This window comes from Rosa rugosa, chromosome 2, assembly GCF_958449725.1.
Source record: "Rosa rugosa chromosome 2, drRosRugo1.1, whole genome shotgun sequence".
Classification (NCBI taxonomy): domain Eukaryota; kingdom Viridiplantae; phylum Streptophyta; class Magnoliopsida; order Rosales; family Rosaceae; genus Rosa; species Rosa rugosa.
In genome coordinates this window covers 20,195,582-20,210,452 of record NC_084821.1, presented here as the reverse complement: position 1 = coordinate 20,210,452, position 14,871 = coordinate 20,195,582, and the positions used below count along the sequence as shown (strand labels likewise).

General features: G+C 35.8%; 1 protein-coding gene across 1 annotated transcript; it reads right to left on the bottom strand.

Annotated features, from left to right (window-relative positions):
• Positions 1 to 2,560: 2,560 nt before the first annotated feature.
• On the bottom strand, positions 2,561 to 12,903 carry LOC133732688 (NADPH--cytochrome P450 reductase-like). The gene is made up of 3 exons (XM_062160268.1): positions 12,378 to 12,903; positions 11,644 to 11,761; positions 2,561 to 2,986 (listed from the first exon to the last, which is right to left on the bottom strand). The coding sequence occupies exons 1-3, from the start codon at positions 12,577 to 12,579 to the stop codon at positions 2,935 to 2,937; spliced, it is 372 nt and encodes a 123-aa protein (XP_062016252.1). The 5' UTR covers positions 12,580 to 12,903; the 3' UTR covers positions 2,561 to 2,934.
• Between the last annotated feature and the right edge of the window lie 1,968 nt (positions 12,904 to 14,871).

Here is a 14,871-nt window from a genome sequence, read left to right as displayed (position 1 = left end):
CCCATAGGTTGTCCGAGTCATATGCACTAACTATCAATCAATTATCTACTGTGGCTATTCCTAGAACTGTGCAGGAAGCATTGGATGATCCAAAGTGGAGGACGGCAATGAATGAAGAGATGGAAGCACTTCAGAAGAATGCTACTTGGGAGATTGTACCGTTACCTCAAGGAAAGAAGACTGTTGGATGTAGATGGATATACACAGTGAAGCTTAAGGCAGATGGGGGCATAGACAGGTACAAAGCAAGACTTGTAGCAAAAGGCTATACCCAGAAGTATGGAGTTGACTATCAGGAGACATTTGCTCTGGTGGCGAAGATTAATACCATTAGAATACTTATGTCTTTGGCCGCCACGTATGATTGGCCATTACAACAATATGATGTGAAGAATGCGTTCCTACACGGAGATTTAGAAGAAGAAGTTTATATGGATATGCCACCAGGAAGTCAGTGCAGGTTATCAGAGGTTGGTAAGGTGTGTAGGTTAAAGAAGTTGTTGTATGGCCTAAAGCAATCACCCAGAGCATGGTTTGGAAGATTCACCAAGGCTATGAAAGCATTTGGCTATCGGCAGAGTAATCACTACACCAATTTTTCAATCAGACGACAGTTTTTCACTGTCGTCTGATTATAGGCATTGTTGTTGTCTATCTCAATGCCGTCTGATACATAATCAGACAATACCAAAAAACTGTCGTCTGATAAAGTTTAGTACAACAGCAGCTACTATCATGTCTGTTGTCTGAATACCACAAAGAACAACATCAGCTTATATACTTACTGTTGTCTGATAAAGTTTAGTACAACAGCAGCTACTATCATGTCTGTTGTCTGAATACCACGAAGAACAACAGCAGCTTATATACTTACTGTTGTCTGAAGGCTATGCCAGACATGCAACAGGGGCTTATATGCTTGCTGTTGTCTGAAGGCTTGATCAGACAATATGTACTTGCAAATCCCATTGTCTATCTATTATTGATACTATAGATTTCTAAACAAAACCATTGTTTATTGTTTTGCTGGACAATGGCTTTCTCGTTCTTTTAGTCCTTAAAGTATTATAGTTAGAGGACTCATACAACAGTTTTTGTTAGGCATTTTATGATGATCAATTATTGGACAATAGTTTTTAGCTGGAATAGAATGGTCCAAGAGACATTCAAAAGACCTACATTCTGCATATATGGGATCCAAATGACAACCCAAAACACATTTATTTATGTAAAGATTCGATACATTCATCCATATATCCAACAAAGTCATTCTATCCCAACATTAACCCCCACAATACTTGTCCATAAATGTGATGCACATTAACCTTGCCTAAACCTCACAAATATGTGAAAACAATGCACCGGCAGCTTTAAGTACATCCTTTTGTTTACCCTCGGCTTGAAGGGCCTCCTTCAAAAGAGGCTTTGCATCTAGTACCTGGACATACAATGCGAGAATATTGTTGAGATTTGCAACATATACAAAGCAATGATAAAGAGCAATGATACAGAGCAACATATTCAGTCAATGATACAGAGCAACAATCTTGAAATCTTGTACCTTCAAATCTTGTCTGCAATTCAATGATATAGAGCAACATATTCAGTCAATGATACAGAGCAATGTATGAGAGCCTTAAAACAGAACAAGGTCCATGAGAGCCATAAAACAGAACAAGGTCCATGAGAGCCTTAAAACAACATGAGATTCATAAAAATCCTAGATACCACCAACCAAGACTTCATAATACTACTCAGTTCATCAATAATGAACCTAATACAGTTCACAGCAACAAAATGAAGGGCTTTATATATAGAGACAGAAGAGAGTCAAAATCTAGGACACTTGGGATTTTGATTTAAAAATGAGAAAGGGATGGCCTTTGGCATATTTCGAAAGACAATGAGCCAAGGATGCAAAAAGATCTCTACTGCCCCCAGCCAAAAGGCCATTATACATTATACATTATGCATGTATCGAAAAGCACAAATTCCTAATGTGCAGCTTACCAAAAGAAAAAAAAAATCTCCTATTTTGATCTCTCTCCCCTACAGCTCAAAATGAGTACTTGACTCATACACAAGAGACAATCACTCAATTAACACAACTATTATAATGATGGCATATCAATTAACATAACTATTATTATAATGATGGCATATCAATTAACACGAGACACTCATATAGTAAAGTAGTAAACCCAGACAATCATATAGCTAATTAATCATATATCAATTAACACAATCATATAGCTAATCATATATCAATTAACACAAGAGATAATCAGATAGCTACTCGGCCTCAATATAGTAGAAGTAGATCTTATATTTTGAACAGGGGATAAATTTAACCCACCACAAGCTATTACTTTCTTACTATTTCTGGATTCTTGTCCAGTTATTCTATTAAGAACAGGGGATAAATTTAACCCACCAAGATATTGTTGCCTCTCCTAACAGGTCCTGGCAGAGTCTTCACGCACCCAAAAAAAAATATTATTCACTCAATCAATTAATCAAACCACAATAAAGTAACCAAGATAAATTGCAGAAATGTTATTTACCCTTGCTTTGCTTCTGAGATCCATACCAGATCCACCAATCCTGTTTACAATTGGTTCTATAACATACTCTGACAATCTCCTCATCACATAGATAAGCTCCTGCTACAATGGTGTCCTGGACATGACTCTCCACAGAATCCGAAGGGCACAGTACAGCACCAACACCACCTTGAGCATAATTTGTATTACTTTCATGAGGCTCAGCCTTGGTAATGACAGCAACAGATCCATGTTTTGCCACTTCCAGGGCATAGCGGAGGCCAGCAACTCCACTACCAATAACAGTAAAATCGAAGAATTTAGTGGAACCATCTCGCAAACTTGATGAAGTGATGGTTCTTAAGGGCTTTGAGCTCTCATTAATTGGAAATTAGGAGGAGTTACATCTCTGAATTTGCAAGCACTTTGAAACCCCACACGACCTGGATGTGGATGGTTATACAATAAAGCATAATGATAAGTTAAGCTGTCTAAAATCCCACATTTTGCTATCAACACTACACTAAAAACGTTAACACACAACACTTTTTGCACAACGAAAAAAAAAAAAGTGTTGTGTGATGAAGAAAATGGCTTCAGACAACACGTTTAAAGAACTTACGTTGTATAAGGCTGTTGAAATTCAGAAGTTTTTAGCTAGAAGGTCATTGCACAACACTTACAAGAATGGTCTGTTGTATGAATGAAAAAAAAAAGTGCGGTAGATTTCCCTCCTAGCTTGCTCAAATTTGGCTTCAAATTTATACTACATTGTACAACAGAATAGTTATATCTGTTGTTTGAGTGTAGCTTATAAAATGTCATACAACAGTTTTTTACTTTTGTGTTGTGCGATCAAGGAAGATAATTTGAGAAAGTTTGGATTTGTCCCCAAATATCACTTATTCCCCCAAAGCCTACAAATTTTGATCGACATATGTGTGATGACTGTAAGCTCATACAACACAAATACGTAATTTGTGTTGTCTGAATGAGAAATGTTTGTCCCTAGCGCTAAAACTGATACTTTGATTGCACATAGGTGGGAATTTTCCCTCCTTGCTCCCTTAACTCAAATTTAATATGTACATTATCAGACAACCGCAACTTATTTTTGCGTTGTGTGATTTGTGAATACAAAATTGAAAAAAAACAAATGTCGGGTTTTGACAGCCCGCTAATATTTTCAGCCTACAATTGAACTTCCTCCCCTTTCTTTTTTCTTATTGTAAGGGAAGTGTTCCTATCCTTTCATCTCAAAGACTCTCTCTCATCTTATCCTTGTCTACTCCAACGAGATATATCGGACAATATGTTCCTCTCCGGAAAGATCCACAAGGCCGGCCACTTCTGCATATCAATGGAAGGCCGGCTATCTCGAACTGCAGCGAGTGACCTTTGCTCCCACAAAGACTGCGTGTTCCGCCTCAACCTCCGCCTCTTAGAGGACCGAATCGCCACCACCGTCGACGCTTATGATGGTATTTCTGCATGCTTCTCCGGAAAGAAGTACATCGCCCTACTCTATTCTCTGAGGGACAGTAAGTAATTTCTTTTAAGAATTTGGGGTTAGGGTTTCAAATTTTCAATTTGGCTTGTTTCAAATTGTTGCCTTCAATTTGGGTTTCACTTTTTGGGTTTCTTTTAGATCTGGAGATGAACATCACTGCTTTGGCATTCTAATTCTCTTTTTGGGTTTTGACCTCTATCAGGATCTGGTATAACTCGCTCTCTGACCTTTCTTTTACTTTTCATTTTCAATTTTTTCGTGCATATTTGGTATTGATCTGCTTCAATTCTTTGATTTGTTAGTGTTTGTAAAATGTGTGTTACCAAGCTAGCAAACGAGTATCGATTAAAAAAAAAAAAGCAAGTTAGTAACTCAGTAAATAGGTGCTTAATGATTTTTATGCTCGACTGATTCATAGAATTAATGTTTGCTTGCGGTTCTTATTTTCATTATTCTTGGTTGATTTTATAAATGGTAGGAATATATGACGTTGCTTAAAGGAAATTGGGATTATGAAGGATTGACACTGGCTTTCAATACCAATTCATATTTTCAATCTGTAGTGCTGATCATAATGAATATGATTATAATAGAGTTTTGGGTGAATTGATTGTACTGGATACTTACTTATTTTCTGTACTCTCTACTTGTGTATTTTCAAGTTTGGTAATTGAATGGATAGAGTATTGTTCTGCTGCAGTTTCTAGGTATATATAGAGTCATTGTTTACCAAATTTTCACCATGGGGGGAGCTCGTTCTAGGAAGAGAAACCATCGAGATGATGAAGATAGTTTTCGTAGAGGGATTTCCAGAAGGATACATTGAATGAGGAGGAAAAAGGGAGGGGGTTTCTCGGGTACATTGATCTATAAATCTGGAAGAAGAAGAGGTGGAGAAGAAGACCCAGTAGCAACAATAACCACAACAACAACGAGGTTACTAGGAACAGCAGCAAAAGAAGATCATCGTCCAAATCCTATGCTCCTCTGCTCGAGTTGGTCTGTTTGTGAAGGTCTCTTCCTTATTCCTATAATTCATCATTAATTTCTGCTACATCTCTATTTGGTTTCCCAGGATAAATAAACAACTTGAAGAATGTTTATAGAATTGGGTAAACATTGATTTCATTTTGAGGTTTTAGATTGAGATAAAGTTTTGATTTTTTGTTGTTGTTCTGAAGCTGATTTTGGTTTTTGAGTTGTAGGGAGGAATCCAAGTTCTAATAACAACCAATCTTGGTCGAAATCTACAAGGGGTTCTAAAAGTGGGTCTTGAAGAAAATCGAATGTCAATGCTATAGGATATCGTTACTGTTTTGTTGAACTTCAGGTGTGTTTTGTTGGGTTTCAAAAGAATTGAATGAATAAGAGGTGGTTCTGATATCTGAATTGTTGGTTTGATTAGAAAATATACTGGAGGGTAACCATCTGGTTAGTTTTGGAAATTTTCTTTATTTAGCTTGGGGTTACTTAATGGACGAGGGAAAACTGATTTTTTTGTTCTTTTTCTTTTAACTTTGATCCAGGGAGTGTTTGTCCTGATACAAGTCAGGTAAAATTCCTCTACACTATGCTAACTTTTGTCAAGAAGTTCAACCTCTGTTTTACCGTTTACAGTTGGTTAATCTCAGCTGTTCTTTTGCTCTTTCCACTTTACAGCTTTTACTTTTAATTCCATTATTGGCACAAATCATGCTATTTGTGCACTTCGTTGATGAATCAGCAAGAAGTTTGTGGTCAATAGTCATCTGAAAGGTATTTTTGATAAGGATTAATTTCAGTTTACCCCCCTGAGGTTTGGGGGTGTCATCATTTCACCCCCCAAACTCTCAATTTCACTTTTTTACCCCCTGAACTTTCCAATTTCAATCAGTCGTGTCCAATTTCTACTATTCTGTCCAAATTGGACTTTGACTCTGACTTTTGAGGGGTAAAATGGTCATTTCAAGACAAAAAAAATAAAAAAATAAAAAATTCATTTTTTTTTTTTTTTTTTTCTGTTTTTTCGTTTTTTTTTTTTTTATTTTTTTTTTTATGTTTCTTCGTTTTTTTTTTTTTATATTTTATTTTGTCTTCAACCTATACACCACAAGTTATAATAGGTTTATAAAAATAAAAAAAATACTCTAGGTGGTTAAAAGCCGCTCGCTGGTCTACGATATTTGTTATATATCTCCGATAAAGTGAAGAATTTTAGGATATATCCCCAATAAAGTGAAGAAATATCTGTAAAAAATAATTTTACACTTTATCTGTAAATAAATATCTGTATATCCCCAATAAAGTGAAGAAATATCTGTGTAAAATCATTTTTGGTCTACGATATTTGTGATATATCTCCAATAAAGTGAAGAATTTTAGGATATATCCCCAATAAAGTGAAGAAATATCTGTAAAAAATGATTTTACACTTTATCTGTAAATATCTGTATATCCCCAATAAAGTGAAGAAATATCTGTTTAAAATCATTTTTTACAGATATTTATTTACAGATAAAGTGTAAAATTATTTTTTATAGATATTTCTTCACTTTATTGGGGATATATCCTAAAATTCTTCACTTTATCAGAGATATATCACAAATATCGTAGACCAGCGAGTGTGTAAAATCATTTTTTACAGATATTTATTTACAGATAAAGTGTAAAATTATTTTTTACAGATATTTCTTCACTTTATTGGGGATATATCCTAAAATTCTTCACTTTATCGGAGATATATAGCAAATATCGTAGACCAGCGAGCGGCTTTTAACCACCTAGAGTATTTTTTTATTTTTATAAACCTATTATAACTTGTGGTGTATAGGTTGAAGACAAAATAAAATATAATAAAAAAAAAAAAAAAAAAAACATAAAAAAAAAAAAAAAAATGAAAAAACAGAAAGAAAAAAAAAAAACGAATTTTTTTATTTTATTTTTTTATTTTTTTGTCTTGAAATGACCATTTTACCCCTCAAAAGTCAAAGTCAAAGTCCAATTTGGACGGAATAGTAGAAATTGGACACGACTGATTGAAATTGGAAAGTTCAGGGGGTAAAAAAGTGAAATTGAGAGTTTGGGGGGTGAAATGATGACACCCCCAAACCTCAGGGAGGTAAACTGTAATTAATCCTTTTGATAATGATGTGGGCCTAATTTCAGAACCCATTTATGCAATTCTTACTATAATTTTATCTTTGGGGCATTTCATTTTACACCCAAATTTGATTACACCTATTAGATTAAACCCATCCATGATTTTTTTTAATTTACACCCAAATCTGTTGATTAGGTTGATTATATAAATAAATTCTCATTAAGTGATGATATAGAAAATAAAACATGTTTTTGTCAAAAATTCCTTAATATGCCACAAGTTCTAAACAAATACACTTGAGAAACTAGACCGGCCCTTGATTGAAGCTCTCGTAATCAATATCTAGATTGAGGTTTATATATGATTTTCTTTATTTTGTGGTATGCTTTTTTTTATATAAAAGGTATGTTATATTTTTCATATAAACACTTGAATGGAAAGCAAACATATATAGGTTGATAACATATTATACAGTTGTTCTATTTGTAAGGTATGTACTAAAAAGGTACTTGATCATTATAATACTTTTTTTTTCTAGATAATTTGATTTCAGGTATGTATCTAACATATAGGAGGCTTAGTTTCTGATACATTCGATTACAGCCTAAATGTTAACAGGTTTTGTATAACATCCCTATATTATCATACCTCTTTGTTAGGTTTTCATTATATTATACCTATGATTGTATAAATAAAAACGTTACACCTATAATTGTGGTATATATCATTGCGTGTCGATCTCTATTAAGCTTGAAAGTTTCTATTATTTAAGCCCTACCTGCATATACATATTTAGTAGGTACATTAGACATAATAATTTGAGATAATGTAAAAGGGCAAATTAGATATACATGAAAATAAGGAAAAATATTGATTATAGGCATACAGTCCATATGGAAGGTTTTATTTTATTTATTTTATTTTTATGAATCACTCTATATAGAAGGTTTATTAACGTGATTTGGGTGTAAATTAAAAGAAAAGTATGTATGGGTTTTTTCTAATCGAATGTTGAAATTTTGGGTTTATATCTAATTTTATCTTTATCTTTCTATCTTTTATTTTTCTCCTCCCAGAGTTTCATTCTCATTTCACTTAGATACTAAGTGCAGTGTTTCGTAACTTTGCTTGAATAGGTTCTGTTGGATGTCTACTGATTACTCAGTGGCCACTTGTATTTTATTTTTCACAGAGATGGGCTAGAGAAGTGGAAGAGCAAAAGCTTATTGGCAGTGGAGCACTGGATTTACAGGGACATGCCTCCAATGTATGGAGCAACCAGCTGAACACACACTGGCTGACAGATTTGGGAATGCATGTGCTGATATATAGACCATTATATGAGGTTCCTCGATCTAATTCAATCCTTACTTTTTAGGTCTCAATTTGCTGTTATGACTTATGGTTTTGACTTAGTGAACTTGCAAGAACTAAGTCATTATTAAAATGATACATTGATGTTGTCGTTATCGCTTGTTGTATTGTGCTATACTTCTATTGTTTCTTTTTCCATTGTTACAACCTCAAGTTTTGTTGCTACACATGAGTTTAGGATGCCTGATGCTGCAAAAATGGTATGGTTGTTATAGGTTTTTTTTTTTTTTTGTATGAGATTGGAAGGTTTCTATTATTCAATAGACTAGATTACATTCCAAGCCAAATCTAAATTGCAATGCCTAAGTAGTTGCAGTGCAACTACTAACTGCATTTTCAAAAACTTTCATAAGAGCAACATTTTTCTAGTATATATTTGTGTATAAAAGAAAAGCAGAATCCTGTTTCACATCTCCTGGGGTACTATGACTTATTAATTAAGGTATGCTGTGAAGGTGTGACTATATTATTATGTTTCGAAAGATCACCTATCTTCCAAACTTGGGTTTGCATTACCAGATGTAAATGTAAGTCTTTTATTTGGTCTTTCTCTGCAGCTGCTTGCTTGTGTCATTTTGTCATGTTGCTCATGGATAGTGTGGCTTTTGATGTGGGAGTATTGCATGCAGCGTCTTCAAACAAGTTGATGTGGTGGCAGAAGCAGAAGAAAAAAAGAGGAGCAGCAGGAGCAAGCATTAGTCATGGCCGAAGTGGGCAAGCAATCATAAATAGTCCAATGTCAACACATATGTGCACGAGTCATGAAGTAGCGCACTTGTTGGTACATTTTAGATAAGCACCAGCATCTTTTTTGTGCTTCTCTGCTGGTACATTGTCATGCACCATGTGTGGCATATTTTGGAACAATATATGTGTATCAGCTTTTTGATGTCCCAAGTAGATAGGCATGCACTAGAATGCTTTTCTTGTGTAAAATGTTGGTTTCAATGATTGGGAAATGCATCCCTTTTGCTTTTGAAGTTTAAAGTAATGGTTATATGAATCATTTGATGGTTTGCAATGTTTGTATTTGATAGAGTACTGTTCATTTCATAAATAGACCAAATGAATGCACAATCTAATTCAGGAATGGAATGTTCAAATGATCACACAACAGACCAAAGCTAATGATCACTGCCTGTTGTCTGAATGACCAAAAATGGGAGAAAAACACATTGTAATCAATATATCACACATCGGTTTTTAACGAATCAGTGTCTTCTGATTAATACTCAGACAACAAAATTAATTGAACTCTGTTGTCTTAAAAGCTAATCACACAACAGAATTAATTGAACTCTGTTGTCCTATAAGTTAATCACACAACAGAAGCAATTGAACTCTGTTGTCCTAAAGTTAATCACACAACAGATATAGTCTAAGAACTGAAGTTTGAAGAGCAATCAGACAACAGACAAAATAAAAAAATGTTGTCTGACATGATTAACATACAACGGTTGCAAACTGGCACTGTTGTCTGAAGACGCCCCTCAACTGCTGCGCAGCTGCGCGCTTGGCATCTGCCGAGCCATCTGCCGAGCTATCACACAACAGTTATAACACATACCTGTTGTCTGTGTGTTTATCACACAACTGTGTTCCACCGTTGTCTGATTTTTCATCAGACAACGGCTCACTCTACAACGGTGGGTCTTCAAATCACACAACGGTTTTCTGCCGTTGTCTGATAACAAAATTGGTGTAGTGCAAAGAGACAATCTCACTACTACCATTAAACACTTAAATGATGTTGGAGTTCAAGAGAGAGTGAATGCATTTGGCATTGTATCATCAATATGCGTGCAATAAAAACTTCTACGCATAAAAAATGGTATCTGAGATGCTTCAATATGGCGTTATATAAACCAAGGTGGTAAGGTCAAAGCACTGACTTTTAAATCTCCAGGTTCTCCATCAATTATGGGTTCACCATCCTCATAGAAAACCACCTCCTGCAACAAAGATTAAGCAAATAAAGTTACTACCTAAAAAAAAGAATATATTTCAGTAAATATGGAATGATACTTTTAAGTCTTAAATTAGGCATCGGCAGAATCAAATCACCAACATGCACATGAAACAGAACTAAATAAATGGAAACATAGGATTTGATTTTCTCTGTAAATGCACAAGGAAGAAGTACCCCTTGTTTACTGATATAACCAAATTCCAAATCTTGGAAGAAAATATGAAGAATGAAAGGTTACTTGTCCATCTTGCATCCCTTTCTCAATATCAACAGTGATGAAATATCCCTCCCTTTCATATTTAACATTGTTACATTGTTCGCAGACCTGAAAGAGCTCTTCACGAGTGTTCATTAAGGTTAATATAGTAGTATAATTGGTAAAAGTAAGTCACACACAAAATAAATTGTTCCATGCAGAAGAAGGGGCATGCTTGTGAAAACTCTTTACCAAGAATGGAAGAACGACTTCTTTATTCAGCTAAATATATGGTCGTTCTCTCCAAACTTTTTATTTTTTTAAATCATATAGTGACGGAAGAAATGTTTGTTCGAGCATATACCTATTCCGTCATCTGTTGGAACATTCCTGGACCGATTTGCCTGTGATAGACCTCATTTCTACAGTTACAACGTCTCTTTCCTGGTGTTGGCTTTATAACGTTCTTCTCCCTCCAAACCTGAGAAAGCCCAGATAAGAAGCCATGCACAAATAAAAAGATCAGACCATCGGCAAACTTAGTTTCTCCTTTCATGTTATAAGAATAGACGACATAGATAAATAGTAACCAGATCCCCCACCCTACACACACACACATATACAGATACCATGTTGAAAGACGCAACCAATACTGTGTACGGCTTCAGTAATTCTAAGCATGACGTGTTCAGATAAGGCTTTTACACATTTGATTCAGAGGCTTACAGACTTGGCTCTTATACACATTGTCATTCAGAGGCTTACAGGCTTGGCTCTTTTTTAGCTAGAATTAGCTTATGGCCCATGATTTGGACACTTCAAATGTAGCAAATAAACATATTTCCAAATTGTAGGTGAATGATTTCATGTCAAATTGTATTACAATGCTTAGTATGGAATTCAGATCCACATGTGCACAATTAATTTCAGAAAAATGTGGAATGCTGCATGACTAAGGCAGTGATAAGGTACCGTGAAAGCTCACTAAATGTGACCCAAGAAGCCTTTCTACAGCCTCGTGCGTTGAAGTCCCTTACTCTGAAATGCAGTTTACCAGTTCCAGCTGGTATACAAGTTGTCATTGCTCCTTCTGTAGGTTTACAAGAATGGGTGTAAAATTATATCAGCAGTTTCAACTAGGAATCAGAACCCTGTTGTGAACAAAATCCCCATCACAGAACTCTTATAAAGGAAAAAAGTAAACTGAACCTACCAAAGGAATGAGATCATATCTATGCACCTACACTCCTTTTCATTCATCAAGTTTCTTTCTTTTTCAACCCATTTCAATATATGATCCATTTCAATCAAAAAAGGTATCCCAATGATCGAAAAACCATACAGAACAATTCACATATCATTTCCACACAAAAAAAGGAACAATTGTATCCCAGAATCTATCAATAACGAAACTTTGCCGCACCAACTAGTACAAAAGAACACCCACCAACTCCATTAAGGTAAAGTTTTAATCTTTGTCCATTCAAAAAATAAAAAAAAGTTTTGATCTTTGCTGAGCAGAAGCAATCTTTAATCACGAGGAAAGCAGCCACCCACATCCAAATTACTACCCATTAAGTTACTTTCACCAAAAATGAGAGCTGATAAAAAGAAACTAAGAAATTGAACATATGAGCAAAACCACCCCATAACAAAACCCACTGGAACATTCTCAACGGAAACAAAACCACCACAAATTCAAAAACCTTCAGCGGTGCCGGTCTGAGTCCCAGAGAAAATAGTCACCCTAGTCTTGCCCGACGCAACCTCAAACTCATCTTCCTCCTCCTTAAGCGGCACTGCCAGCTGCTTCACCACCCGACTAGTCTTATCAGACGATCTCCACCACAGCACCACCAAAAACCCAATTATCAACTCAATTGAAGTCATCGCTATCACCACCGCCATGTCCGTCACCGAGCCTCCCAGCGAAACCCCAAGCGCCGACTCCAGCTTCCGCACCAATTCCGAATTCAAACTCACCGTCGGGAAATCTCCGACCTCGAATCCCTCGGTCTCTGCGAAATGAATCGGAGCCGCGGAGCTCTCGATTTTCTCGAGGTTGGTGAACTAGAAACTGAGAGAGAGAGAGAGAGAGTAGGGTTTGGAAGGACAAGGAAGCGAGAGAGAAGGAGAAGAGAGAAAAGTGCTGGTCGGAGGCGGGGAAGGATGAAGAGGAGAGTTGGGAGAAAATGAGTTGTGCTCGGTTAGGGTTTGGGGAGTAAATGCAAGTGTGGGAAAATATATCCAAGTGTGGGAATTAAAATTTTTGTTCCCACCTTCAACTGTTTTAATTTTAAGTTCACCGCTTTGCGTTTTTGTGATTCCCGCAAAAATTTTAACAAAAGTTTTTTAGGAAGAGGGGGGGAATCTAACTTCAGACAACAGCATTTAGAGTGCATTGTCTGAAGATAATGTGACAACAGATGAATAAAAACAGTTGTGTGAAACCAAATCAGACAATATCTTTTAGCAAGTATTGACTTAAAAGTTATTGCACAACAGACAATGAATAACAGTTGTGTGATTGAACAATCAGACAACATCAAAAATCAACCATTGTCTGAATAAACCTTGGACAACATTGAAATAATAACTGTTGTCTGAATTGATCCATTCAGACAACATCAAAAATCAACCATTGTCCGAATAAACCTTGGACAACATTGAAATAATCACTGTTGTCTGAATTGATCCATTCAGACAACATCTATTATATCAACCATTGTCTAAAAAGTAATTGCACAAGAGCCAAGTAATGACTGTCGTTGGATTCGAAAATTCAGACGACATATATTTTTTTGCTGTTGTCTGATTATTTCAGACGACAGTTAAAATGTTTGCTGTCGTCTGATATGTGTTGTCTGATTGAAAAATTGGTGTAGTGAATTCTGATCATACTCTCTTCATCAGGAGCAAAGCTGGTAAGTTGACAGTGCTCATAGTCTATATAGATGATATAGTGGTAACCGGAGATGATCCAGTAGAAAGGAAAGCATTACAGGATTATTTGGCTACTGAATTTGAGATGAAAGATCTTGGAAAGCTGAAGTATTTCTTGGGGATTTAGGTCGCTAGGTCAAAAGAAGGGATCGCATTGTCCCAACGAAAATATGTCCTTGATTTATTGACAGTTACTGGAATGCTTGACTGTCAACCAGCTGATACACCAATGGAGATGAATCACAGACTAGGTGAATGGAAAGATCAAGTTCCCGCAAATAAGTCCAGGTATCAATGTCTTGTTGGTAGATTAATATATTTATCTCATACTAGACCAGACATTGCATACGCAGTTAGTGTGGTCAGTCAATTTATGCATGCTCCCAGTGAAGACCACATGAATGCAGTTTATCGAATTTTGAGGTATCTAAAGGCTGCTCCTGGGAAAGGATTGTTATTTGCCAAGAAAGACAAGCTGATAGTTGAGGGGTATACGTACTGATGCAGATTGGGCAGGTTCAAAGGTAGATAGAAGATCTACATCGAGATACTTCACTTTTGTTGGAGGTAATCTCGTGACATGGCGATGTAAGAAACAGAAAGTGGTTGCAAGGTCTAGTGCTGAAGCAGAGTTCAGAGGCATGGCACATGGAGTTTGTGAGTTACTATGGATTAGACATCTGTTGAAAGATTTGGGCTTCAAGAGTAGGAAGTCAATGGACTTACATTGTGATAACAAGGCTGCAATCGAAATAGCACATAATCATGTTCAGCATGACCGTACAAAGCATGTGGAGGTAGATCGACACTTCATTAAGGAAAATTTGGACCGAAAAATAATCCGGTTTCCATTTGTCCAATCAGAAGAGCAGCTAGCAGATATTCTAACCAAAGCAGTTTCAAGAAAAGTATTTAACAGCTCCCTTGACAAGTTGGGCATGATTGACATCTATGCACCAACTTGAGGGAGAGTGTTGGAATGAGCTGTATTCAACTCAAAGGTTATGAGTGTTAGAAGCACTTAAGGGACATAATCAATTAGGATTTAGTTTTATATTGTAAGCACTATTAATTGTCTTTCTTATTATATTCAAATGTAACTGTATTTAAAGACCTCCTCAAGGAGAAGAATAAACACAGTAGAATGTATTTACAAAGTTCTAATAGAACCGACCCATTATTCTATTACCCAATGAACCAATTACAAAGCTTCGTACTTTTATCATTTGCCTGAAGAAAACAAATAAACAAAGAATT